Source organism: Toxoplasma gondii, chromosome X, assembly GCF_000006565.2.
Source record: "Toxoplasma gondii ME49 chromosome X, whole genome shotgun sequence".
Taxonomy (NCBI): Eukaryota; Apicomplexa; class Conoidasida; order Eucoccidiorida; family Sarcocystidae; genus Toxoplasma; species Toxoplasma gondii.
In genome coordinates, this window is record NC_031478.1 from 1,282,877 (window position 1) to 1,306,802 (window position 23,926).

General features: G+C 52.2%; 3 protein-coding genes across 3 annotated transcripts; 2 read left to right on the forward strand and 1 right to left on the reverse strand.

The window, feature by feature from the left end:
• Nucleotides 1–165: 165 nt before the first annotated feature.
• SRS67 (SAG-related sequence SRS67) lies at nucleotides 166–3,912 on the reverse strand. Its single transcript, XM_002366298.2, has one exon. The coding sequence runs from the start codon at nucleotides 2,865–2,867 to the stop codon at nucleotides 2,235–2,237; it is 633 nt and encodes a 210-aa protein (XP_002366339.1). The 5' UTR covers nucleotides 2,868–3,912; the 3' UTR covers nucleotides 166–2,234.
• TGME49_226850 (TBC domain-containing protein) lies at nucleotides 3,339–15,288 on the forward strand. The gene is made up of 9 exons (XM_018780153.1): nucleotides 3,339–7,748; nucleotides 8,933–9,068; nucleotides 9,390–9,484; nucleotides 10,093–10,210; nucleotides 10,978–11,058; nucleotides 11,473–11,535; nucleotides 11,988–12,153; nucleotides 12,684–13,256; nucleotides 13,883–15,288. Exons 1-9 carry the CDS (start codon nucleotides 5,911–5,913, stop codon nucleotides 14,161–14,163), a joined length of 3,351 nt encoding a protein of 1,116 aa, XP_018636048.1. The 5' UTR covers nucleotides 3,339–5,910; the 3' UTR covers nucleotides 14,164–15,288.
• A 1,254-nt stretch (nucleotides 15,289–16,542) lies between these two features.
• On the forward strand, nucleotides 16,543–23,819 carry TGME49_226840 (hypothetical protein). The gene is made up of 9 exons (XM_018780152.1): nucleotides 16,543–17,513; nucleotides 18,013–18,797; nucleotides 19,416–19,491; nucleotides 20,012–20,118; nucleotides 20,566–20,902; nucleotides 21,443–21,560; nucleotides 22,110–22,269; nucleotides 22,739–22,953; nucleotides 23,383–23,819. Exons 1-9 carry the CDS (start codon nucleotides 17,347–17,349, stop codon nucleotides 23,785–23,787), a joined length of 2,370 nt encoding a protein of 789 aa, XP_018636047.1. The 5' UTR covers nucleotides 16,543–17,346; the 3' UTR covers nucleotides 23,788–23,819.
• The last annotated feature ends 107 nt before the right edge of the window (nucleotides 23,820–23,926 follow it).

The following is a 23,926-nucleotide window of genomic DNA, read 5'->3' on the forward strand; positions in this document are numbered from 1 at the left end:
CAGGAGTGTAATTACCACGTTATTTATGTCCGTCCGTGCATCCAAGTTGATACTCGAGTGCATACTTTAGATGCTGATTTCCCGGCTATTTTTCGTTGAAAGGCACTTTTCTTCTACGGCTTTCCTGTGACACAGCCGTAACAGCCAAATTAAAGATGTCTTTCCTCCTTTCCAGCGGCATTCCGTGGTGTGCGTGACGAGATTTCTCTCCACACCGGAAGCATGTCATCTTGTGTTCGTGTGCCGATAGCAACAAGCATTTTCACGTACACATGTAGAATCAGATAGACACATTTGCAGCAGGGGGTGTATGCAATGTTTCGCATCTGTTTCTAGCTTCTACGTCAAATGCCGGGAAGAATGGCATACGCCACAAACGTAGACATGTAAATTTCACGTGTCGCCGAGACAAGGGGAAAACAATTTTCTGTGGTCTCTACAGTGCACATTGTTCTGGGAAAGAGTCTTCACCAGCGTTTCTGATCTCCACGGCAATCGCTAGCAAAAGTAGCTGGCGTATCTAATGGGCTTTTCCGAGTTTACACACCTCCGAGGTTGCAAGAGACTGTTAAAAAAGGACATCAAAATGGTCAATAAATCCGAAATGGTCTATTCCCTGTGTTTACAGATCGCAGCCAGAGGAACAAAGCGATAGGACCTCAGCTGGAAACTCCGGAGTTGCACACTTGGGGTCGTGCATATGATCTCAGGCATTATGGCTCACGCTGCAGATTCACGTTTTTCTTTCAGATCCCAGAAATATGAAAATACGCAGTATCACCTCGATGGTTGTACACAGCGCGCTACGACGGAGAACGCTTCTTAGAAAATGCCCCCCCCCCAGCCGGTCCTCTGGAAACCGCTCAGAGTATACAGCTAGCTGTATCCTCCGCAAAGCTCCTTTCATGACAGAATCCTGCAGTACGATGTTCAGCAGCATGAACCCGTGGTACTAGAGAGGCGAGACACCCAGTTGAACCTTCTGTTGCAGTTTTCGGGATTTCATAGGGTGTGTGGCAGCGTGAAGCGGTCGTTTTACTATGCGTGTGATTTACTGCCAAGCTGTATTGCCCATCTCCACAAGGTTGTGTTGGTACGTTATTATTTTGGACAAATCCAGCGTGAAGTGGAGCATTCCTCGAAACGTTTTTGCCTTTCGACGTGTGTCTGCACAACAGAACTTGGATTCGGTGAACAAAGACCTTCAAGATCTGAACCAGAAGTCCAACAAATACTCGTAGCCATTTGCAAAAGAACGCGAACATCCGTCCTTCTGGACGTTGCAACCGGCTCGCGAAAATGCTCATACAGAACGAAAGGAAACGAAGTGCAGCGAAATATCAGTAGCACCGTAGAAAAACACACACGGTGCTCACGTTCCGGCCGAAGCAGCAACCAAGTCTGCCTGTCAGTGATACACCATAACATCTCCTACCGGCAGATGCGGACTATTTTTTGTGAATGACGGTGAACCGCCGGATCGTAGAGGCACCCCTGCGGTAGTATACCGTGGAGCGGCAGATGTGGGCAATGCACCAGAGGTTACGGAATTCAAAACCCTTGGAGAAACGGTCTTTGCGCCCTCCAGAAATCGGCGAATGTGTTTTGTTGATTCCGTAACACCGGCATATATATTCCTTTTCTGCGACGTCCGAAATGTGCCTCACGACAACGTACACGTCTTTGACGCACAACACGATTTACTGTTCTTGCACGTATACTGTTGCACAGTTGTTAACCAGCAAGAAAAGGAACCCGTCTCGGGACCACTGCGAAAGCAATCATGCCATGTGAAACGCTGAACATATTCTTGGAAAGAAATGACACATGTCGGAAGCATGCGCCAATCGGTGAACTGGTTCCGCAAAATAGCAAAGGGCCTCACACCTGCTTGTTTCCGCAACTACGCAAAACGTTCGTCTGGAATGTGACAGAGCATTCCAGAAAAACGCATCTTCCGCAAACTTTGAGGATCTCCCTCAGTTACACAATTAAACGTCACAAGCAGCAACCCTGTCTCTGCCTAGCTTGGTACTTTTTCTCGTGCTTTAACTCCCCAAACGAAGGCCTTCAAGATATACACCAGGAGTCCAACCGTAGTATGTACTCTCCAGAAACAGCATATACTCATGTCTGAGTGATGGCTCCTGCGAATCTGACCTTCAAACAAGGAAAGTAGAAACGGACACACCACGTTTCCCCGCTGTCGTGTGCTTCAAATTAGAAAAGCGCAGTCAAAGTGTTTGCGACACGCTTACGAATGAGAGAAGCGAGAAGACCACAGCAACGGGGAAAGAGGCAAGGGCACCCACGCCTGATTCTTGGACTCTGTCTTTTTCCGTCTGACGTTGCCTCCTCATGGCCTCGGAGAAGTCGTCACGGAGATTGTAGTCCGAGGCAAGGACGGTGACATCGATGACTGATACCTGGTTCTTTTCATCTACACAGCCAAGGCTGAATCGCTCTTTGTAGCGATTTCCTTTCTCCAACGGAGGCAGGCGAAACGTGGCTGGAGTGGTTATGGCATTCCCTCCAGTCCAGAACAGAAACTCTTTTCCTGCGAGGGGAAACATCCCCTGATACTCAGACTCAACTTTTCCAGGGGTACAGATTGCTCCGAAATCGTTGCAACACTTGACCTTGAAATTCTGCGGAATTGTCGCCGTCGCCCCCGTGCACAGCAGGCGAAGCTCGTCTCCATACTGCATTGAAATAGAAACATGTCTCGGCTCTTTCACATCAATTAGCGCGTCTAAAACTCTGCCGTGCACACCGCTGTGGAGAACACTCTTTCCACCAACAGCAGCAAACACGCACATCAGGGCAACCCACTGCCTGCCTGAGAAAAGTGGTTTTCTGAACGCCATTGCCGCAGCTGATAGGGACTGAAGTCGACAAGTGAGTTGAAAACTTCCCTGAGCCCTTGAGTCACACTCAACTTCTTCCGCAACTAGCCTCTCAAACGTGAAACCACATAACCCAAAATCACGACTCTCCTGGATTAAACTTCATAACGCATGGACGAGACATTCTCCAGCGCCGGTATCTCGACACAGAGAAACACACAGGCACGGAACAGAAGTTAAGCCGTACACGAACGCCACAAACCTTGTAGAGGGGGAGCTAATCGAACACGGTCCGTAGACCACTCAAGAAGAAACGCAAATCGATTTTACAGTACCTGCTTCCAGCCGATCCCGAAAAATCATTTGTGACACTCTGCACATTCCATGGCCAGCAGGATTTCTTTGCGACGCACAGAGTCAACGATTCTGTGACCACAGCGACCCCGTTCTGGGGAACAGCGTAAGCGGAACCGACGATCCAAAAGAAATATTCGAGCAAATCGTCCACTTCTTACGCCGTGTAAAGCTGCATCAGCAAAGGAAAACATGTACAGAGCAACCCTGTCTAGGTCGCAATTCTCAACATTGTGTTTCCTGTGGAGATCACTAACGAGTTTCGATGCTTGTTCCAGGGTATCGACCAGGTGTCTGGCGCTAGGTCCGTTCGCTGCACGCACTTCAGATACCATGCCGAAGCCATAGTGCGAGTGCTTTATTACTGAAACAATGCCACATGGTGTTTATATGCATCACCCCCGTTTTGCTACATTCTTTATCGCAAGCACAAAAATGGATTCGTATCGCCGCCTCGTGTCACGATACTCGTGGCTTGCGGCGACAAGCAAGAATGCAGGAGATTTTTTTAGTTTGTTATTTTCCTTGGCGGCTAAAGCAGAGCTGTTCCAATTTTCATGTTGCGCGGCGCAGAATATACGAGAGTGCGGAAATCGAGACGGCAGTTTCTGATTTGCCATGGTTCTTCCGCTTTTGTACCTTTTAGGTACATCCTGTTCACAGGTGTTTCCAGTAGAAGGCTGGGGAATTTCCACTTTTATTATCGTAAGGATTCGTAAAGAAGAAACGGATTGGTGCCGATCCACTCAGTAAACAACTCCTTTCGCGTGTTTTTCCATCTTGCGAGGGTCAGAGCCACCCATTCGAGTGCCCTTTGCTTATATGGGAGGCACCACGCAGCGTTGTCGCCTCGCTAGCTGTTGTTTGTCGCTTTTTACAGAGTGGACATATGGTTGAGTGAATTTGATTTCCTAGTAGGTCTGTCCCGCAGTTACGGACAGACACAAAGAAAAGGCGGACCTTCTTAGCATACTAGGGACCTTCCGAGTACAATACCCGGAGGGACGTAGCGCGTGATAGTCTCCAGCGGTACAGACGCATTTGCTCGCCCCTATTTTGTGTGGATCTAATTCCTTGCGCGAGATGTGCACGTTTTTACACAGTTGGAGGTAGTAAACGTGGCTCTACAGCAGCTGACTTTGCCAAAGCTTTCTCGTTGTTGACATCTCTGTCGATGCAGCTCGGGACCGCGGATCGTTTGCACAGTTAGCGTATCCACTTGTATATGCTCCTACAGTGCCAGGCTTGCCTCCTCAACGTACAGCGTGGAACTGGGAACGCCAAATTCCTCCCTAAAACGTGGAGAGCATCCGTTCAAAGAAGGCTAAGGAGACGCGAAACTCCGTTCTACAAGGGGGAAGACAGTCATGCCTTCCGAGTTATTTACAGTTACATCTACATCTGTCTCTACAACTTGAGCGCGCGACCCAGTAGAGAGGAGCGGCACTCCAGGAGACATTTCCTCATCACCAGGGAACCAATTTTGGGAGGTCAGACAAGCATCTGCCTACTGAATGATGTACAAACACAGGAAAATCCTGCGTCTACGCTTTTTACCGACTTGCTGGGTATCTGTACATCCGACTGTCGAGGAACTCTTGACAGATTTGAAGCACTGAAATGTGTCAGAAACGAACTCGCTGAATTTGGAACCGCAGCTTGCTGTTTCACATTTGATGTAACATTCAATAAAACATAAATCGACAAGCACCCTCGACTCACGGACGCTTCTCCAAGAAGAGGGCAGCTAGTTCCCCGGAGGCAGCAGTGCATGCAGTTCCTCGGTTCCGGTGGCCTTGCGGATTTCGCTTGACTCGTGTCTTGTTTTCTCGTTGAAAACCAAGATCTTTCGGTTGTTCTTTTTCTCATCTATCGGCTCTTCACACTCTCTTTCGTTTCAGAGGGAACTGAGGAGCTAAAGTGACTGCACTGGGATTCTGAGCACGCGAGAGATCGACTTTTGCACAGAGGCGGGAGGGTGTGTATACGGAGAGAAATCCTGCCGTGTAGAAGAGGAAGGACTTCGATGTAACCCTGCCTCGAGTCTTGACGACGCAGAGGCGCTGCCAACTCAGGACGCTAGACTTGCATTTCTCTCCTCTATCGCTTTCTCCTCTCCGTTTGCAGCGTCTACACCGGGAGACACCCGACCGCTCGACGCAGCCGTTCACACGACTGCGTATTGTTCCGCGGCAGGCTTGCAGACTGTTCGCACCTTTCCACTTCACACTTTGAAGAAGCCGACTGGCTCTCCTGTGTACATGTTGGTGCATTCTGCAAGGACCAAACAGACGATTTTTTCAGGGGAAACCGCACCAGCGACATGCGCAGCAGACGCTCTCGCGGTGTCTCGACAGTGTGTACATGTCCTCTACTTGTTGTCTCGTCTTCTTCTCCTCGCAACGCCGTCAGCAACCTGAAAGGCCTTTCTGCCTCGGTTCTTGCTCCTCGCCCTTTGCTCTCGAGAACAACTTCTTCTTTTCTTTATCGCCGCGCCTTCCTCCTTTCTCTGACAGATGATATCTCCCGCTTCTCCGCCTTCTTCTCTCTCTCTCTTCACCAACCTCTCCTTCCCTGCAGCCCAGTCTGTCGGAGGGTTGATGGGTGGCGAGTTGGAATTCTTCTCCTCTCTCTTCGCGGTTTCGTCTAGCCTGCCTCTTTCCGTCTGTGCTTCGCGGTCGCGCTCGGACCTGTTCTTCTTGGGTGTTTAATGATGCCTCTCCCCTTCGCCACGACGCTCCGGCGAACGCGGAGAGGCAGCACAACAGACGCCCATGCCAACCTAGGCAAGTCTTCTTCGTCTCTCCTTTCTTCTGTTTCTCTCGAGAAACTGAAAGTTTTTCGCTTGCGGTCTTCCTCTCGCGCTTCTTGGACGCAGTCTGCACAGTCGAAGCCAGGCCGTGCGAAGGCCTCGCGTCGGCAGTCGCAGGAACTCACTTGTCTCGCTTCTGCCCTCGCCTCGCAGCCACTGTTGGCGAAGCATGCTGCCTCGACTCCAGGATCTCCTCTCTCGCGATGTGCAGACGAGAACCCTCGATTTGTTTCCGAGCCTCTCCCCTGCGATTCAGCTCAACTGTACTCAGTGAAAGACCGTAACACACATTCTTCCTCTTCTTCCTCTTCCTCCTCTTCCTCCTCTTGTTCCCCTTCTTCCTCTTCCTCCTCTTCTTCCCCTTCTTCCTCTTCTTCGACTTCCTCCTCTTCTTCGACTTCCTCCTCTTCTTCGACTTCGCTGTCATCACGGGAGAAGGGTGTGCAAGAGTTTTCCAGGAGTATTTCTCAAGGTCAAATGGCTTCCGCTCCCTTGCCCCCGTCGGCTCGGCCCAAGCCTTCTCCGGATAGTTCGCCGCCGTCCGAGTTATCTTCTGTCGCGTCTGCCTCGGCCTCGCCGCGCGGCTCCGAGCCTTCGCAGTTTGTCTCCCCGCTGCCGACCCTCCACACGCCGGAGACAGGCGGAGATTCTCCGGCCTCGCCTCCGACCGCGGTCGTTGGGGCGCGGCGTCCTGCGACTGCGCCGTTCCTCGCGGAAGCTCCTCGTCCCCTTCGAGCCGCACTGGCTGCTGAAAAGAGACGAGCCTCGAACATGCATGAAGCGCAAGCTGTGTCGCCGTCGTCCGCCGCTTCGCCTGTCCAGGCGGACCGGCCGGAGACAGCAGCGACGGGGGAGAAGCGAGGAGACTTCTTGGCGCCGTCCGTGGGGCGTCTGAGCGTGACAAACGGGAAGGCGTCCAGGTCGGGAGTTTCGTCTCCTAACTGGTTGTCTCAGGAGGAGTTGGAGTGGGCGCTGGTGCCCGAAAAGGACGCGAAACTCTCTCCCCACTCTCGCGGTGAAGAAGAGACAGAGGCGCCGCAGCCGAGGCGCGTCTCCACCTCCTCTCTGTCTCCGCACTCCTCCCCGCCGCCCTCCCCACAGTGCTGGGCTATGCACCTGCCGGCGTATCGCGGATCAGACGATGAGTTTCTCGAGTCAGAAGCAGCAGCTGAGTCTGTACGTCTGGGCCGCGAAGAAGAAGGCTTTCGCACGGAAGAGGCAGCCTCTGGCCGGCTTCCGAGCGACACCGGTCATGCCGAAGCCAGACCTGAGAGACGCCCTGTTTCTTCACCACTGCTCTTTGCGGGTCCTCTGTCGTCTGCCTCGCTCTCGGCGGTTCGCGCGTCCAACATGACGCGTCATCAGGCGTCCGCGAGACCTGCGAGGTCGGACCTCGTTTCCATATTCTCTACCGCAGACGCGTCGCGCACACAGACTCGCAGCCTGAGCCGCGAGGCCTGCAACTCGAGTAGCCAGGGAACGCCGGACGCGAGAGCACACGCTCCAGCGCTGCGCCGGAGCACGAACGAGAGACCACCAGCCGAAAGTTCCGAGCCCGAGGGAGAACCCGAATATACGGCGCATGCAGGTGCGGGAATTCTTCTCCCGTTCCTAGAAAGTGCCAATCGCAAGGGCCTGTTTGTCGAACTGTTCACCGCCGAAGAAGCCGCAAAGGCTCTGGCGGCCTACCTCACCGACGTGGAACGAGGAAGGTGCTGCGCCGTCTGCAAATTATGGTCCGTGAAAACCGCTTCTCCCCCGTCTCCAATGCATCTCTATCGAACACCGCCAGCCTCCACCTGCATGCAGACGCAAGGCGCAAACGCCTATAAAAGAGATGAAATGCCGCCTCATCGTCTATTTATAAGTCGAACAGACTCGCTATTCCAGTGCATACAGACGCCTCTATCTGCGTATATATATATACATATATATATACATATACATACATATATATACATATATATGCAAGACAGCAATGGCTCCTGTATCTCTTTACGCGTAACTAGAGCTACAAGCATGTGTATACGCATGTACATGAGCCTGTATATACATAAATATATTTATCTATGTGACGGAAATATCTCCTCGATGTATCTAAGTGTCTAATGAAGTCTACAAACTTGAGTATACACGTGAGTGCGTACCTCTGTACGTGCGAGCGTATGCATTGATCTACGTATGTATGCACACACTTGAAGATGGCGATACGGCTCTAGGAATATGGCGAAGAGACCTCGCAGCCCGTCGGTTGTCAGCGCATGCATTCAATATTTAATTTTCTGAGATGTACACCCCCACTGAGGAAAGTCCTCCTCAGTGGCGTTTTTCAAAGAGGTTTCCTGATTCTCTTGTAAAGCTCCGCAGCTGTTTCTGTCGAGGTAGATCGTTGTCGACGGTCGATCGCGTCTCTGTAGACTCGCAACTCTGTGCTTGCGCGGGAGCCCTTGAGTTTCTCACAGGGAAGGAGCGCAGGCGGTTGAGTTGTCTGAGCGTCTCTGCGCGTATTTCGACATCAGAGAACGGCAGAAGAGTCGATCGAGGAATTCGTATATTTGTTCCCCCTGTCGCTCTGTTCGTTGAGACCATTGCTCTGGTTTGACGCCCCCGGTTGGAAGTGCAAGTGTCTGTGTTGCGTTTTCGATCAAGAATGGCTTTTTTCACTGGCCCACATGCGTCTCTCTCGCGTACTGGCATTGCCCACCTGCTAGTATTTTTTATAATTCTGTTTATTTACAGAGATTTGTCATCCACTTACATTGTGGTACTAGCAACACACGGTCGAGCTAGGATCTTGATATCCTCAGTTCCGGTTTTCTACGCAGGCTAAGTTATCACGCCTTTGTGCCTATCAAGGTGGAGGACTCGTAAGTGGGGAGTGAGCCTTGCGTTGCTTCTCTTTTTTCCTTCACCCTTGCAGGTACAGCGAGTTGAATTCGCTGGAACTGCTGAAAATCCACTTCGGGAAGCGCGGCTTCCCTGCCGGCGGCCGGCGCGCCTTGTGGCGCCTCGCGCTCCTCGGCGACGAGGTGCTCTGTACAGCTGAAGAGTATCAGGTAAAGAAAACAAAATTGTGAATCGTCGTACAACAGCCGTTTCACTCGAAGACAAAGAGACGTCTGAGCGCCTAGGACGGTGCTGTCGCGCCCGATTTCCGGACCGAAGCTTCTCTCAGAGGCAACTTCGTCGACTTGCTCGCGAAGCCAAAGGGCGTCGAGCGGGAGAGAACGCCCCGGGTCCGCGTGAGCTGCCGCGGTGCACTCCGAGGGGGTCGGCGAAACAGAGAGAGTGGAGACAGCGGTGAACTGGAAAGAAGAGCTCTGTCTGTCTGTACAGGCGACTCCGTCTCTGACCTCTCTGTTTCGCGTTTTCTGCAGAGTCTCTCTCAGATACCCAGCGCGGACGACCCAGAAATTCTACGCGACGTCGGACGCACCTTTCCGTATCGAAAAAAGTTCCGGGAACCTGCAATGTCAGTGCCAGACTGCACAAAGGCTGAAAAAGAAATTTCGCAAACGCATGAGTCTGATTCAATGCGTGGCTGTTGGCAACTCTCTCCTGCGTTTTCCTGACGTATTCTTTGTTCCCCTCGATGCTCGAGGATCGTTTTCTTTCTTCACAGTGTATTCCCCAGATGCATGTCTTTTACCTCTCCTCTCTGCCAGCCCCTTCTGTGGCTACTCGCTCTCCCGTCATCTCTTCTTCTCTTTTCTCTCTTCTTCTCTTCATCTGTTCTCTGTCCGTCGCTTCTCTCTCGTCTTTCTTCTCTCTCTCCTCCGCTCCTCCTCTCTTCTTGCTTTCTCTTTCATCGTCTCTCGCTCTCGCGTCATCTCCCGCTTCTCTTCTTCTTCTTCGTCTCGCCATGTTCTCTCTGTTCTCTTGCTTCCTCGCGTCGAAGTCGCGTCTTTCTGCCGCGTTCAGTCTCCGCTCTGCGCGAGGCCGCGTCTCCTCTGACAGCTTTTCGCTTTTCCGCGTACCTTCGCACTAGCGAGCGAGCCTCGCCCCGGCTCGGCGGAGTTCGAGGGTGCAAACAAGATGCGCAGTTTCCTCGTCCTTTTCCTGCGTAAACCTCGTTCACAGGCAACAGGCGCTCGAACGCATACTGAGGGCGTCGGCGAATCAGCTGCCGAAGGTCGGCTACTGCCAAGGAATGAACTTCGTCGCAGGTGTGTTGCTCGAGGTACTGGGCGACGAGCAGGTGAGAGTCAGGGAAAGCGATTTCGAGACAGACAACAGGCTGTTCGAACGCGAAAACGGATCGAGGGATCCTCGCAGAGAACGCGGAGAAAGGCCGCTTCCAGGCGCGAGAAATTCGCGAGAGGGTGGCGCCGAGAACGGCAAGGCGAGACAGCAAAAAGGACGGACGCGTTCTCTCGCCTCGAAAACATCTGGGGCGCTGCATGTGTGTAGCAGCTGCGAGAGAAGAACGAAGGTCGACCAGCGCTGTGTCGGTGAATCTCTCTGCGTCTGTGCTCCGGCGGCGCCTCGCGGTCGAAGAGAGGGAGGACGCTGAGTGCGCGAGCGACGTGCATGCACTTTTCTTCTTTGGGTTTCTTCGAAATTTCTGCAGTTGCGGTTTTAGACCTCGAGGGTCACCTCGTTCTCTGGTCGCCGCAGAGTGCCTGTCATCTGTTTTCTCTCATGTGCTCTCCACAGAGACCCCACAAGAAGGACCTTCTTTCGCTTGTCCGTATCGCACTTGGTTCCACCTTGGGCTTTCGCAAAATGTTCCGAGTCTTTCTCTTTCACTCCTTTCACATCGTGTTCAGTGCCTAGCAGAGTCTCCTCTTCCTTTTTTCAGTTCGATTCTCGTCTCGCGTTCAACAGAGTCCTGTTGCGTCTCTCTTATCCATTCACTCTCCTTTTTGTGCTCAGCAGTGACGTTCGCTTCTCGTTTCCTTATTTGTCTTCTAATGCTTGAGTGCACCCTGGTTTCTCGTATCTTTCTTCTCTCTGGCCATGCAGACTGCGTACCAGTGTCTAGCGTCGTTAATGAAGTCCTACCAACTCGACCAGGTCTACTCTCCTTCTCTTCACCGTGTCAAGGTACGTGCATGCAAATCGTCTTTCGTCTCCGATTCGCTTCCCAAAAAACGGAGTTTACGGAACATCTTACGAAACTCACGGCATGCCCAGCAGGCGCCGTGCCATACTGTGACTTCTTTGTTCCACGACTACGCGGTGTTCAACTTCTGTTTCTGCGAGCATCTTCCTCTTGTGTCTACTTTGCGCAGATCCTCGGAAGCATTGTTGAACTGTGCAAGTCACAAAATGCCACAGTGTTAGATCTTCTGTCCTTTCAACTCTTTTCTTCGGGGCTGATCCGCTTTAGTGTGTTGGGGGCCATCGGGGAGTCTCTTCTTGTCTTCTCCTGAGAAATTCAGTTGCATGCACGCATTTGCATGCGCTTCAGTTTCCCCAGCTCTGTGTGCACCGTGTTCCCCTCTCTCTGCGTCGCAGGTGATCGTTTTTGAATTTGACTGCCTTCTAAAGGCCTTTCTCCCCAAACTGCATGCGCATTTCGTAAGGTCTCGCCTCTCGCAGAAAAGCAAAACATGAAGAGTGAGACTTCACTGGAGTAAAACCGACGGGGTCCGGTAGAGACCTGTGTTCGCGACTTCATACTCGTGCATGCACATAAACGCGTTTGGATTTGTTCCCGCCGTACCTCTATATCATCGATCTGTCTGGTGCATGCATGCATTTGTGTCTCATACATCAGTGGGGTCGATTCGTAGTTTCGTACGCAAGCCGCACGCGCCTCCTTCGTCGCGAAAGACAACGCAAACGAACCTGGACGACTCCCGCGTCGGATGGTGGGCGACGGTGTACGTACAGCTGCCTGGCCTAGGCCTCTGCGCATGCACATCCGCCGTCGAAAAGGTTGGGTGCGTTGGAATCGAAGCGCCTTCACGCCTACTACATGTGCGGCGAATGTTGAACTTGGCTTTGTCTTGGCTTTGTCTGTTCGCCAGGAAAAACAACACATTCGACCAGACTACTACTGCGTCCAGTGGGTCATGACTCTGTACGCTTATGAGTTACCTCTCTCTGTGGTCGTGAAAATCTGGGACCTCTTCTTATTGAAAGGATGGAAAATTCTCTTCAAGGTCGGCCTCGCCATTCTCGACAGCGTCCGCTGTAGGTCCTTCCCTCAGCCCTTGGCCCTCGCGCTCACACTCCACGATTTTCAGTTTCTCCATCTTCCTTCTCTTCGTTCCTTCTTTGCTCTTTCGCTCTTCGTTGTCCTGTTCGCGCTCCCGCTGACGTCTCTACGGGTCATCTCCTTCTGCCCCATTCTTGTCTCGTTCTTCGCGTTGCTCTTTCTCTCTCTCTCGCTTGTCTCTCTCCTCGCATCTCGCGCTCTCCACTTTGTATCTCCGGGCGCTTTGGGGTCTCGAAGCATCGTGTGCGGCGAACATTTAGATCTCCTTTACAAATAAGGATTGTGCAGATCACGCTGCCTCACCGAGTATCTTTTGTTTTGAGACTGCAGGCGTCTCTCCTCCCGTGTGCTACCTTAGCATTCGTGGTTCCGTCTCGGCATCCCTTCTCGTCGTTTTCTGCTGCCTCTTCTCGGCAAACGGTGTCGCGCTTCGTCTCTCGAAACGGGACTTTAACGCTCGCTCTCATGTCTAGTTTTCTTCGCTGTTTTTTTGTTTCCTCTGAAGCTGTGTTGCTCTCGCTCTCCTACGAAGATACGCTACAGCACATTCGCTGGGCCTCGGCTGCTGCCACAGCGGCGACGGCGCCCTCGGACGTTCTGGAAAAAAAAGCAGACGAACAGAGAAGAAGAAACGCCATGAAATACTCCGCACCCCACTTGAAGGATACGACTACATGCGAAATGCCGTCCGGTGACTCTTCTTCTTCCTCCTCTTCTTCCTCCTCTTCCTCCTCTTCCTCCTCTTCTTCTTCCTCCTCTTCTTCTCCATCTTCTTCTTCGTCTTCTTCCTCTTCTTCTCCCCCTTCTTCTTCTTCGTCTTCTTCTTCCTGTCCCGGAGAACCTGAGGGTGACGAAGCGGCGGCAGACACCCAGGAGGTTTCTCTCTGTTCTGTCTCCGAGGGCGAGAGAGGCGCAGTCCTGGAAACGAAAGAGACGAGTCAGCCGGACGACGAACAGGCTGGGGTGGAGAGACTGCTGGAGCGCATGGCGCGTTTCCCTGTGAAAACAAAAATGCTGCTTGCTCTCGAAAGAGCCTACGATCGCTTCGGAGACAACGCAGAGTTCCTCATTGTCAGAGGTGCGATTCCTTCGTGCTCGCAGCAGCCTCTTGCGCGCGGACTCAACGCATATGGCAACGCTGGCCGAGTTGCCAAGAACGCGTCTGCCTTCACGTTACGTTCGAACAAAACGCGCCGGCCTGTCCCCGTTTGAGGCGTCTGACTATGCGGGTCGAACTGCATGCGCCGGTCTCCGCGCGACGCGCCGGTCTGTCCGTCGTCCAGCCTGTAGCGGGGGGCGTTTGTTCCTTGGATCAGAGAAGCAGAGGGACTGTTCCGGAACCTAGGGCCTGAGGGTGCTGCCAGCTACGCGCCGCAGTGGGCGGCTACTGCTGGGCGAGTTTGTTCGGGGGCTGCATCCCCGCGCCTGAGAGACGAACAAGTACATGTTGTTTTTCACCAGCAACAACGGGCAGGATCTGTTGGGGAGTCCTCCAGGGTGTCTGTACACTCGGCGCGGACGGGGAAACCATCCGGCGGATGCACCAGAGGGTGGAGAAAGGACGCCGCTCAGTGCGGCGGAAAAATAGGGCGTTCACCTTGTGAATTTCGAAGGACGCGGGATCTGCGCATGTGTGTCGCGCCCCCACAGGATTGCCGATTCGGTCATCTTTTTCTTGGTTTGTGTGTCTCCGTTTTTATACAGACAAGGCTTCGAAGAAACTGCGGTGGTGCGTGAGAGCGAGACGTCCAACGCGCCCGCGCCGACCTGACGCTCAGGACAAACGGGCGCAGCAGTGGGGAGTAGGTCCTTTCGACTGGGGATTCTTCGGGACCGGCGCAGAAGGCGCCTCTGGGGTGCGTGCAGGGAACTCCGGATTCCAAGGCTTCTCGTTGTCGATTTTCTCGGACTACTTTGCTCCCAACGGCGCGAAGACAGACACCGAAGAAGAGGCGGAAAGCGGCCGAGGCGAAGAGGCCGCGTGATAACGGAGAGACAGAGAAAGAAGGAGACAGCGGCAGAGCGCAAGAGAGTCGTCCACAAGCGGGGAGGGTGGGGGTCGACCGGCGAAGGAGGAGCAGAAGGAGAGACGAAGAAACGGTTCAGAAGAGGAGCTGAAGAAACGAAAAAAACATTCTCGTGAAAGAGAAGACGATTGCGAACGCTGTTTCCGTTCTGGAAGCTGGGCACAGAGGAAAATCCAGTACCTGCTAGTCGAGAGTTTCGAGAAAAACAAACAAAACGTGAAGGCGAAGAGACAGAGACGCCGCAGTGCGCTGCCAACGAGGCAAACACAACTTAGCGAAATCCGTACGGAAAGAGACGAGATGTCTGCACGAACAAAGCATTCGCATGCAAGCCACTCCACACATCCACGCTTGTCACGACTCACATCTGTACAGGACATTTATATATATATATATATATGTAAATACACAGCTCTTTACGTGGATGTAGTTAGACACCCACTGAATGATATTTATATATATATATATATATATATATGGATATTTGGATAGGTTGATGCAGGGTCGCATGCGAAATCGTGTCGAAGTATCGGTGAGTGTCCGTGGTCGCGTAGAGAGTCGTGCAAGGTGGGTTTTGGTGGACGATGTCTCTGCTTTCGGCTGATTTTTTCCGGAAGAATCACAAGGATCACCCTGCAAAGAATCCATCTATCTCTTGTGTCATGAACCGCTTTTTTCGCTGAAGACAAAGAACCGACTACGCATGAACTTCGTCGTTGATTCTCGTCTTTCGAGCCTCCGCTTCGACATCTTCTCGCTCCGCAGTCTCCCGCGTCGTCGACTCTCTCTTAACTCGGCATTACGAGTTTCGCCGTTCTCTCTTTCCACCATTTTCTTCTCACTTCTGTCGGGGACAAGCATTGCCTTGTCCTATTCAGGCAGTAGGTAGAGTTGTTGGCCAGCAGACGTCGTCCTTGTTCCACCACCTAATCATAATCTCCTGCTCCATGTAGTAAGGACTGTTCGCAACGTGTAACGGTAATAGAGAACTCGGAGTTCGTGTCAAGTCGTTTCTTTTTTCCTCTCTTCTGTCACACCGTCTCTCGTATTTCCCCTGTGTCAGTGGCCGATGGTGATCCGAGCGGCGGATGTCACAGAGCGACGCCAGAGCTCTGGACGTAATACTCCAGGAGCTCTTCGTTTAGAGATGTTCCGCGTTGCTTCACAACTCCGGGAGGCGAGTCTCTGCTTTAACCCCCTACCTCTTGTCTGTGCACATGTTGTGATTACTTCTTGCGCTCTGACTCTCTCTCTCTTCCGCCTCTCGTTCTCTTTCGCGGAGCTCCGTTCTCGCCTCTTCTCGATCGAAAAAAGAGTCCCCGTCACCTTTGGGGACGAAGAGTGACACCGCGCTTCAACGAGCAGCGGATGGTCAGCGACACACGCAGAGAAGCGCTGGACCCGTTCCTGCTTTGTTTTTCTTGAGTTCTTGTTTCTCGTGGAGTTCATGTTCTTTTCTGCCTTTCCGTGATGCACAGTCGGCAACGTGTACAGTGTCTCGGGTGCTTGACGTCGCGTCGGCATGCCGGCAAAAGGGGAGCGAACAAATTTTTCTCTCAGACTGCCCTTCACACGAAGTCTCAGAAAAGAAGCAATGCCCACACAAGACCCGTAGCTTTCTCGTGAAGAAAAACAAGATTTACTGGAGACGCTTCTACCTGCGAAAAAACCGGAGTCTTCACTGAAAAAAGTACACACGGCCACCGTTCGAGAGAGCGAACAAGACTTTGGTCGTCTTTTTCTCTTCTCGGATGTCGTTCGTTCTTTTCTTGTCTTCTTCTCTCTTTCTCGCCTTTGGTCGCGCATTCGTTCTCCTTCCTGCTCTCGTTCTTCTTCTTCCCTCTTCACTTTAGTCATGGCCCTCCACTGTCGTTTTGTTGCCCTGTCTGTGGCGTCTGTCTCGCATGGCTACCATGTTCAGCGCCGTCCTCCTTCTTCTACAGCTACGGCAACTGCTCTGCTAAAATAGCGAGTAGGTTCCTTCTCCTTCTCCTTCTCGGCTCTCCGTCTCTCTAACGCAGTGTCTCCATTGCGGTCTGCCCTCTGTGTCGCTGTCTCCTCTCTCTTGCGTCACACATATATAGGCAGGTACACTTGGGTGCATTGTGCAAGCCCACAAAAGTGCAGACGAGAACTGTTTGCTCTCCCCTTCTTCTTTCTCTGTATGCCTCGGTTGTTCTTCCTCGAAGCTCTGTCTCTGCTTCGCCGCTCGCATCGCTTGACTCTTTCGTTGCGCGGTGTTGGGTGTGCCGGGAGCAGCGGGACTGCATGCGCTGGCGGCGGAACAGACGGCGGCTCTGCGTCGCAGAAACATTCTTTTTCTCTCCTTTTCACTTGACGGATTCTGTATCTAAGCGCCTCGTTTTCTCCCTTCTTTCCTCTTCTCAGGTCGCCGGTCAAACACGGTGCGTGAAGACATCCCATTTCATGCGCATGCAGAGACCACAGGACATGTTTTCTCGCGTGCGGATGCATTTTGACTTTTTCCGCCGTAGTTTTGTCTTTTTTCCTCGCATGTTTTCTTCGCATGCCATGCTTGGTTCTCCCGTGACATGCACGGAGTCGCTGGATCAGTCGTCGTCCTGAAATCCCCCGGCTTGACGCTGCGAGAGATATCGCGCAGCGTCGCGAATTCCTTCGCTGTTTAAAAGATTGTGCTCTATCTACTGCTGCTCTCCCGCAGCTTCTCTCGTTTTCACTCTATTCTCTGTAGGCTCTTCGCTGCTTGTCAATCCGGGTGTCTCTGTTGTCTCAGCCGTTCTCTCCTGCGACCTTTCCTCGTCCGTCTGTGCCTCTGTAGCCTCAAATCTACAGGCTCAAATAGACGGTTAGACGTCGCTTTTTCCTTGTCGAGAAAATCTTCGTTTCCCTGCGCGCTTTTCTGTTCTGTTCCTCGGTGTTTTTCTCTTTTTCGAGACGCGCCATGACTTTTTTTCCTGGTTTCTCAGTTGCTCGTTTTCGATCCTTCTCGGTTCCTCGCTGCTCCTCCACCGAAACTTGCCTTTTCGCGTCTGTTCTTTCTTTCTCCACTCGCACGCCAAGCAGAATTTCAGCCGCCGCAGTCTTCTGATTGCTTGGCGTTTCGGGCCATCCAGCGCTCCTCAGCGCCGAACACTCTAAGCGGAGACGGAGAAGGAGAGAATGGCAAACGCGAAGAAGAGTCATCGGGGACAGGGAAGGCAGGCTAGTGCTTCTTCCTCGTCAGTGTTGGCGGATTGCGAGCAGCGAAAAAGGAAACGAAAAGAGACTGGACATGACAAAGAATCAACCTTGAAGCGGCTGTGGCGTCTCGGCGAGGCTTATCGGGGGTAAGAGTTGCTTGACCCACAGGAAGAGGCTTGCCCGCGTCTCCTCCGACAGTCGGTTTCCTCTGCTCTTTGCCTTCAGTTAACCTGACCTTCACATCCCGAGTCTTCTTCGTTTTTCTTCTCCTCAACTGCTTTCGGAGCACCCCCGTATCCCTGCATGCGCGTCGGCACAAGTGGCTTGAGCGAAGTGGGTGCCTCCGTTGTTTTTTTACTCTGGAAGTGCATGTAAACGAATATTCCTGGTAAACGAATCACGGACAACTTTTCTCTTCCAGTCCAGAATGACCTCGTTGTGTCGTCAAGATGGCTGCGTGTGGAACGGCGTCTCTTTCAACAGCCAAAGGCCTCTGTGAAAGTTTCAGGTCCATCTGTTCCTTCTCACGTGGACGCCGCCGTCTCCGTCTTGGCTCTCAGCCTCAAGAGCCTTCTGCGTTTCTTCGCCGGCTTGTCGTTCACCTCCTGGTTTGTCTGGTGTGAGCGTTTGCTGCGTTTCTCGCAGATTCTGCCCTTTCCGCGAGGCCGAGCGTTCTTCTCCGTCTGAGCGGAGAGCAGAAGCGAGAGGCGCCGAGACGCGTTCCTCCTCAGGGTGGCGGCTTCCGCCGATTCGCCGCATTTTTCTCGTCAAATCTCCCAGAAATCCCGACGAGACCCTCGCGGGGTCGGGCGCTTGCTGCGACCACAAACGACAAAAAGAAGCCGCAGGGAAGGCAGGGCAGGTGCAGGCTGCGAGAGACGAAGAGAGGTTCTGCTCTAGATGTTTCTACGAGTCTTTCGTCATGACGCGAACTCCCGTCCTTGTTGTTCCTCTGCCTTCAGACGGCCTCCCCCCGCGTGCGACAGGCCAAAGTGAAGCGGAGCTTGGACGTGATACTGACGCCCAGTCCCCAGAACCTCAATCAAACTCACACTCTTCCTGTTCTCTCTCTCGTTCTCCTTCCTCTCGTTCTCCTTCCTCTCGTTCTTCTTCCTCTCGTTCTTCTTCCTCTCGTTCTCCTTGCGACTCTGCGTTCGTGGATGTTCCGCTTCTGCAGCGGAATTGGTTGAGTGCATCGGCGCTGAAGCAGCGAGCAGGGGACATGTGGGTGGACGTGGAAGAGCGCGAGAGAACTGTCTCTTCCGACAAAGGAGACACCTCGCGAGGCGCCTCGAGCGCGGCCGCGGGAGGCGCAAACTTTGGAAAGGGTGCGTTCAGGCGCTGTCGATTCGGGGACTTCATCGACCGTCTAGAAGCCGGCGACGAGTCCCTCTACCTCACCACGCAGCGGGTGCCTCACACCCGAGACGGTGAGCGACTCAGGCGACAGAGAGGACGCGGAAGGCGAGCGAAAGCGAGGAACAAAGATACAGAGCGAAACGAAGAAAAGAAAGAAGAGGGAGGGAGGAGGTGACAGGGGAGGTGACAGGGGAGGCAGGTGTGAGAGAGGACGGCAATTGGCTCGTCCGAGATTCCTGCGCGGCGCGTTGTTCGCGGTGCCATACGGTGGGGAGCGACGGAACAGCGAGAAAGAGAGAAAACGGTCAGGGGAGAGATCACGAGAAGGACTCGAGACGACGCAAGGTGGGGAAGCAAGCGAACGAAGAGAGAGGACACTGAGGACAGAACAGGAAAGAAAAGGAGCAGAAAACCGGAGAGGTCGTGTGTGAGCGAAGACAGACTGGGAGAGAAGAAGCACCGAGAGAAAGGCGCATGTGCTCAAGTAGAGCTGGACCTCAGCTGCGGTGATGAGGCGGGACTGCCAGAGCACAAGAGGGAAGGAAGCAGACATCGGAAGAAGAAGGAAGGAGAACAACGAGAAGCAAAAGGGGGAGACGGCAACTGAAGAGACGAAGCCGCGAAGCAGGCGTGGATGAAAAACAACGGAGATGCAGATCGAAACTGTTTCTCTTCTTGTCTCCTTTTAGGTCCGAAACGTCTGTGTGGGGCGCCGCTGTCGAGCCCTCTCGCGCTCGACTTTCCTCCTCTCCCTTCTCTCCTTGGGTAATACCGCAGTGGTTCTCTGTTTTCCTCTTTCTCGCAACAGAGTTCAGTTTGCGCGCGTTGTGTCGGTCTCACCGCTTCGGGCGAGGTTTCCTTCCGAGCCTCTCTCGCCTGCCTTCTCGATTCGGATTCTGCTTCGCTGGTGGCGGTCTCGTTCGGTGGCGCGTATCTCTCTCCTTTTCGTCTCCGGTTCTTCTCGCTGGATCTCTTGCCTCCTCTGTCACCTTCTCTGTCTTCTCAGAGCGTCGCTATGCATCTGTCCGTTCCTCCTTTGTGGCGCCTCCTCGCCATCTGCCATACTCACCGCCCTGTCAGCTTCGACCCGCCAAGCTCCTCTCTCTCCATTGCTCTCTCATATAGATACATGTACATACATGTACATATATATGTATATATATGCATATATGTATATATGTATATATATATATATATATATGTCATTCTCTGTCGCATGTTCTTTGTTGCTTTGCGTTTTGGTATCGATTCCTGCGTCTTGTCTTCTCCTTTCTTCTTTTCTCAGAAACCTCCAGCCGTACCAGTACAACTTTTGGTGGGGACATGCAAAGTCTGGAAGCACAACCGGCCTCCACCACGATTTCCACGACAATTTGTATGTTCTTCTCCGAGGTAAACACTGCCGCGTTTCGCGCTTGCACTCAAAGTTCTCCAGCGTTCAGCTGCCATACACGTAAAGGCAAGCAATCTGGAGAGAGGCGATTGGAATTGCACAGACGCTAGATTCGCGTATTTGCATGTCATTCTCTCACTCTTTCTGAATCACACATTGAACGCGACACCCAATTGTATGATGATATCGGTCTATCCAATACGTATATGTATATGTATATGTATGTATACACCTCAGTATATCCCTGTATGTGTGAACTATACATCGATGATCCTATATACCTTCTCCAATATATGTATATATGTAGATATAAGTATAGCCGCGTAACTGTTTCTAGCGCCTGTTTGTAAGCTGTTGGTTGAGTCTGTAGAGATGCGTGCTTCGCACTTCAGGCGCTTACATTCCGTTTTCACAGTTCCTCGTCTCTCCAGTTTTCTTCCCTGCAGGCCAGAAAGTCTTTCGGCTGTTCAGTCCTCGGTGTGCCGGCTTGCTGCCCACGAAAGGCAGAGTCATGCGGGTCTACCCAAACGGCTTGATTTGTTACTCGGCGTTTATTCGGGAAGACGGCGGTCACGAGCTGGGCGTGAGACGGTGGAGACAGGAGAAAGTGGAGGAGCGCCTGGCTCTGCTCCAGGAACGCCTGGAAGCATGCGGACAGAGGAAAGGCGAGGGGACGAGGAAGGGAGAAAAGGCGAAACAGACAACAGGAGAGAAGGACGCTGAAGGCCAGCGAGACGATTCCGTGGAAGAACTCGAGCTCCAAATCGCTGAGGCTGAACGCGAGTAAGAACCATACAATGTCGTTGAAAGATAAATGCTTGGCAGACATAAATATGCATGCATATGTACATATAGACGTATTTACAAATTTATACATACATATATATGCATATATATATATGCATATATATACATATTCATATATATATATATATATATGTATAGCTGAAGAAAATGGTACTCATGTCCATGTGCATACATGAACGTGGCTGTACGATATTGCGCATATAGATAGGTAAATACGTAGAGAGAAAGGAGATGATGGCAGCCAGCTTACGAGCGATTTGGAAGGCCGGCTCAGTTCCCAGTTCTTTTCTTCTTCCACCTGAAACCAGTTTCTGTTCTTTGAAGCCTTTGCGGGGATCCGAGAGGCGCATGCATCGATGCAAATATACATTTGCTTTCATTTGGTGACTGTCGTCAGTTCCCTCTCGAATCATATATATATATATATATATATATGAATAGAGCGGGCGAGATACAGGTGCATGAGCACGGCGGGGAGAAAGAGCCTGAATTATTTCGGGCATTTTCGTTTTTCAGACTCGACGACCTTCTTGACCAGGCGCTCGAAGACATGGACGACGAAAGTGAAGAAGACTCAACTGCATCTGAGAGTGAAGAGCCATCTCGAGAGGCGACTTCTAACGCGATGCTTGTGGTGCGTCCACGTCGCCTTCTGTAGCTTTCGTTAGAAAATCCAGAGTTGTACAGCTTTTCTGCGCCTCTTTCTGTGAAGCCGCCTGTGTACTGACTGTGCATTGCATGCGCATGTCTGTAGCTGTAGAGGTTGCCTTCTTTGCCGTTACGCTATGGGGCCTATGCATATCTGCGAACGCGTCCAGCATCCGCCTAATTGCACAGCGTCTCACGTAGAGAAAGACGACACTCTGTCCATCTCTTCTGTTCTTTCCAGGATGCGTAAAGTTCTTCCTCGATTCGGACTTCTTGTGTTGTCTGTCTCAGGAGTGCTGTGAAGGTGATTTTGTCGCATGCACAAATTTCTGCTTCGCTTCGGTTGTTTCGATTGTGTGGAAACGGCATATTTGCAGCCGCGTCGCGTCCCAGAGGGTGTGTGGGTCCACTTCCCGATGTCCTTTTCTGAACGCTTTTAGACAGCAGACAGCGTCTCCCGTTCGTTTGGCGGAACATCTCTCTCCAGCAGCCAGTCGGATTTGTCTCGCGGCTTCAGTTGCTTGCATGCATGCAGGGTCGGCTCGTCGGCGAGGGCCAGATTCCTGACCATTTCTGTTTAGCGAATACTCGCGAGAGAGCACTGGGAGACAGCAGTGACGACGGCGGCAGCGCCATCACGCCCGAGACGATTCTGTCGAAGTACTGGGAAGTGAAAATGGTCGCCGGAGACATGTGTACGTTTTCTGAGGCATTTCGCGAGTGGAGTGCCTGTACGGAGAGAGCCGTTACAGTTTTCACAGCTGAAAAATCAGTCTGAAATCTCTTTCCTCTTTGTTCCCTCGACGCAGACGCTCATGATGGAAGTTGCGGGGTAGGGACCTACCTAGACGCGCGTCCAGTGAGAATGTGTCTTCTGTTTTCTTTGCTGTGTACTTTCTCTCTCTGCTGTTCTCTCTGTTGTTCTCTCTGCTGGCATTTCCCCCTTGCCCGCCTTATCTCTGTCTTCTCCTCTGCGTATGTCGGACTCTCGAGAAGAGCGGTCCGGTACCACCTACAAAATCCGGGAGTAAACGCGGAGGGCGACTGGAAGCGTCGACGGTCCCCGCGAAGTTGTGTGAGCCTGTGAGAGGACGCAGCATCTGTGTTTCTGCAGAAAAAAGCGTTCAACTGTTTTCGCGAGACTGCCGCGTTGCGTGTATGCAGTGTATCTGCCGGCGGGCTGGTTTCACGAAGTTCATTCTTTCTCGAGACGTGAGGCAGAGAGCGGACAGGTGGAGACAGGGACCGAAGGAAGTTCTCACATGGCTCTGAATTTCTGGTTTCACCCGCCGGTCTTTGGTGCCCCCTACGAACGGCCCTACGGCGACGCTTTCTGGGAGGATCGCACACGGCCGCTCTTGGAGGCGCACTGCTCGCTGGTGAGGAAAAACAAGAAATCGACGGAAGACAACGCAAGAAAAAGGAACCAGAAGACGCCCGACGCAAGACAGCGGCGAGACTCACTGCCGAAAAAGAGACACGAAACGAGCCAGACGAAGGAATCAAACAATACTTCTGATATCGCCAGGATATATACCCGGTCACACAAAACATAACGCACCCGGACAGGGCATTCAGGAACCTATAAATGCATATATATATATATATATATATATAATATAGTGTATGTGCGGATGTATTCATGTATACATATATATATATATATATACCTATGTCGTGAGAAGCGTACCTATTGGGAATAGTAGAGAGAAGGGAAGAAGACGTTTGTTTGAATTACTTTTGTCTGTCTTGTAATTGGCATGCGCATGCAGGTGTACCGTCTGCGTGTGATGTCTGGTTCTGTTCAGATTGAGAAGTTTGGGGGCTCCGTTTCAGTGCGCGGAACGTTCAAAGCGAGTGACTTCCAGGAAGTCAGAGACACTTTGCCGGCGTCTTCTCGAGCCGGGGAAGTGACGAGAAAAGCCACAGATCTGACGAGGAAACAAGGACTCCAGAAAGAGACAGAACGAGACCCTGGAAGTCTCTGTGTCTCGCAAGGCACTGGAGACAGCCGTCGAAAAGAGACTCGCGAAAGGAAGCGCCTGCACAGCTGCTGGGAGACCCAAACAGCTGCGCTTAACGACGCACCCCGCTTTAAAAAGAATCGCCTTGCCGAGGCTTGGCAAGCGCACTGTGCTCTCAAATACGCGGGAAGAAGGTGCCTCATGTATCGCGTTCCACCCGAGTTGTGCTACTTCTTCGACTCATCCTAATATCTTGCCTCTCCTTCAATCGAAGTCCATCCACAAACAAATACATGCGTTTGTATATATATATATATATATATATATATTGCTAAGCATGTGTCTACATATATATATATATATTTCTTTGTATATGTAGGAATAAGCA

Excerpts from the sequence above, each read along its gene's own strand:
- SRS67 (XM_002366298.2), bottom strand. The coding sequence starts at position 2,867 with ATGGCGTTCAGAAAACCACTTTTCTCAGGCAGGCAGTGGGTTGCCCTG.
- TGME49_226850 (XM_018780153.1), top strand. The coding sequence starts at position 5,911 with ATGATGCCTCTCCCCTTCGCCACGACGCTCCGGCGAACGCGGAGAGGC. Across the intron at positions 9,069-9,389 it reads GTACAGCTGAAGAGTATCAG|AGTCTCTCTCAGATACCCAG; the intron begins GTAAAGAAAACA and ends CGTTTTCTGCAG. Across the intron at positions 13,257-13,882 it reads AGAGTTCCTCATTGTCAGAG|ACAAGGCTTCGAAGAAACTG; the intron begins GTGCGATTCCTT and ends GTTTTTATACAG.
- TGME49_226840 (XM_018780152.1), top strand. The coding sequence starts at position 17,347 with ATGGCAAACGCGAAGAAGAGTCATCGGGGACAGGGAAGGCAGGCTAGT. Across the intron at positions 18,798-19,415 it reads GGTGCCTCACACCCGAGACG|GTCCGAAACGTCTGTGTGGG; the intron begins GTGAGCGACTCA and ends GTCTCCTTTTAG. Across the intron at positions 21,561-22,109 it reads CTTCTAACGCGATGCTTGTG|GGTCGGCTCGTCGGCGAGGG; the intron begins GTGCGTCCACGT and ends GCATGCATGCAG.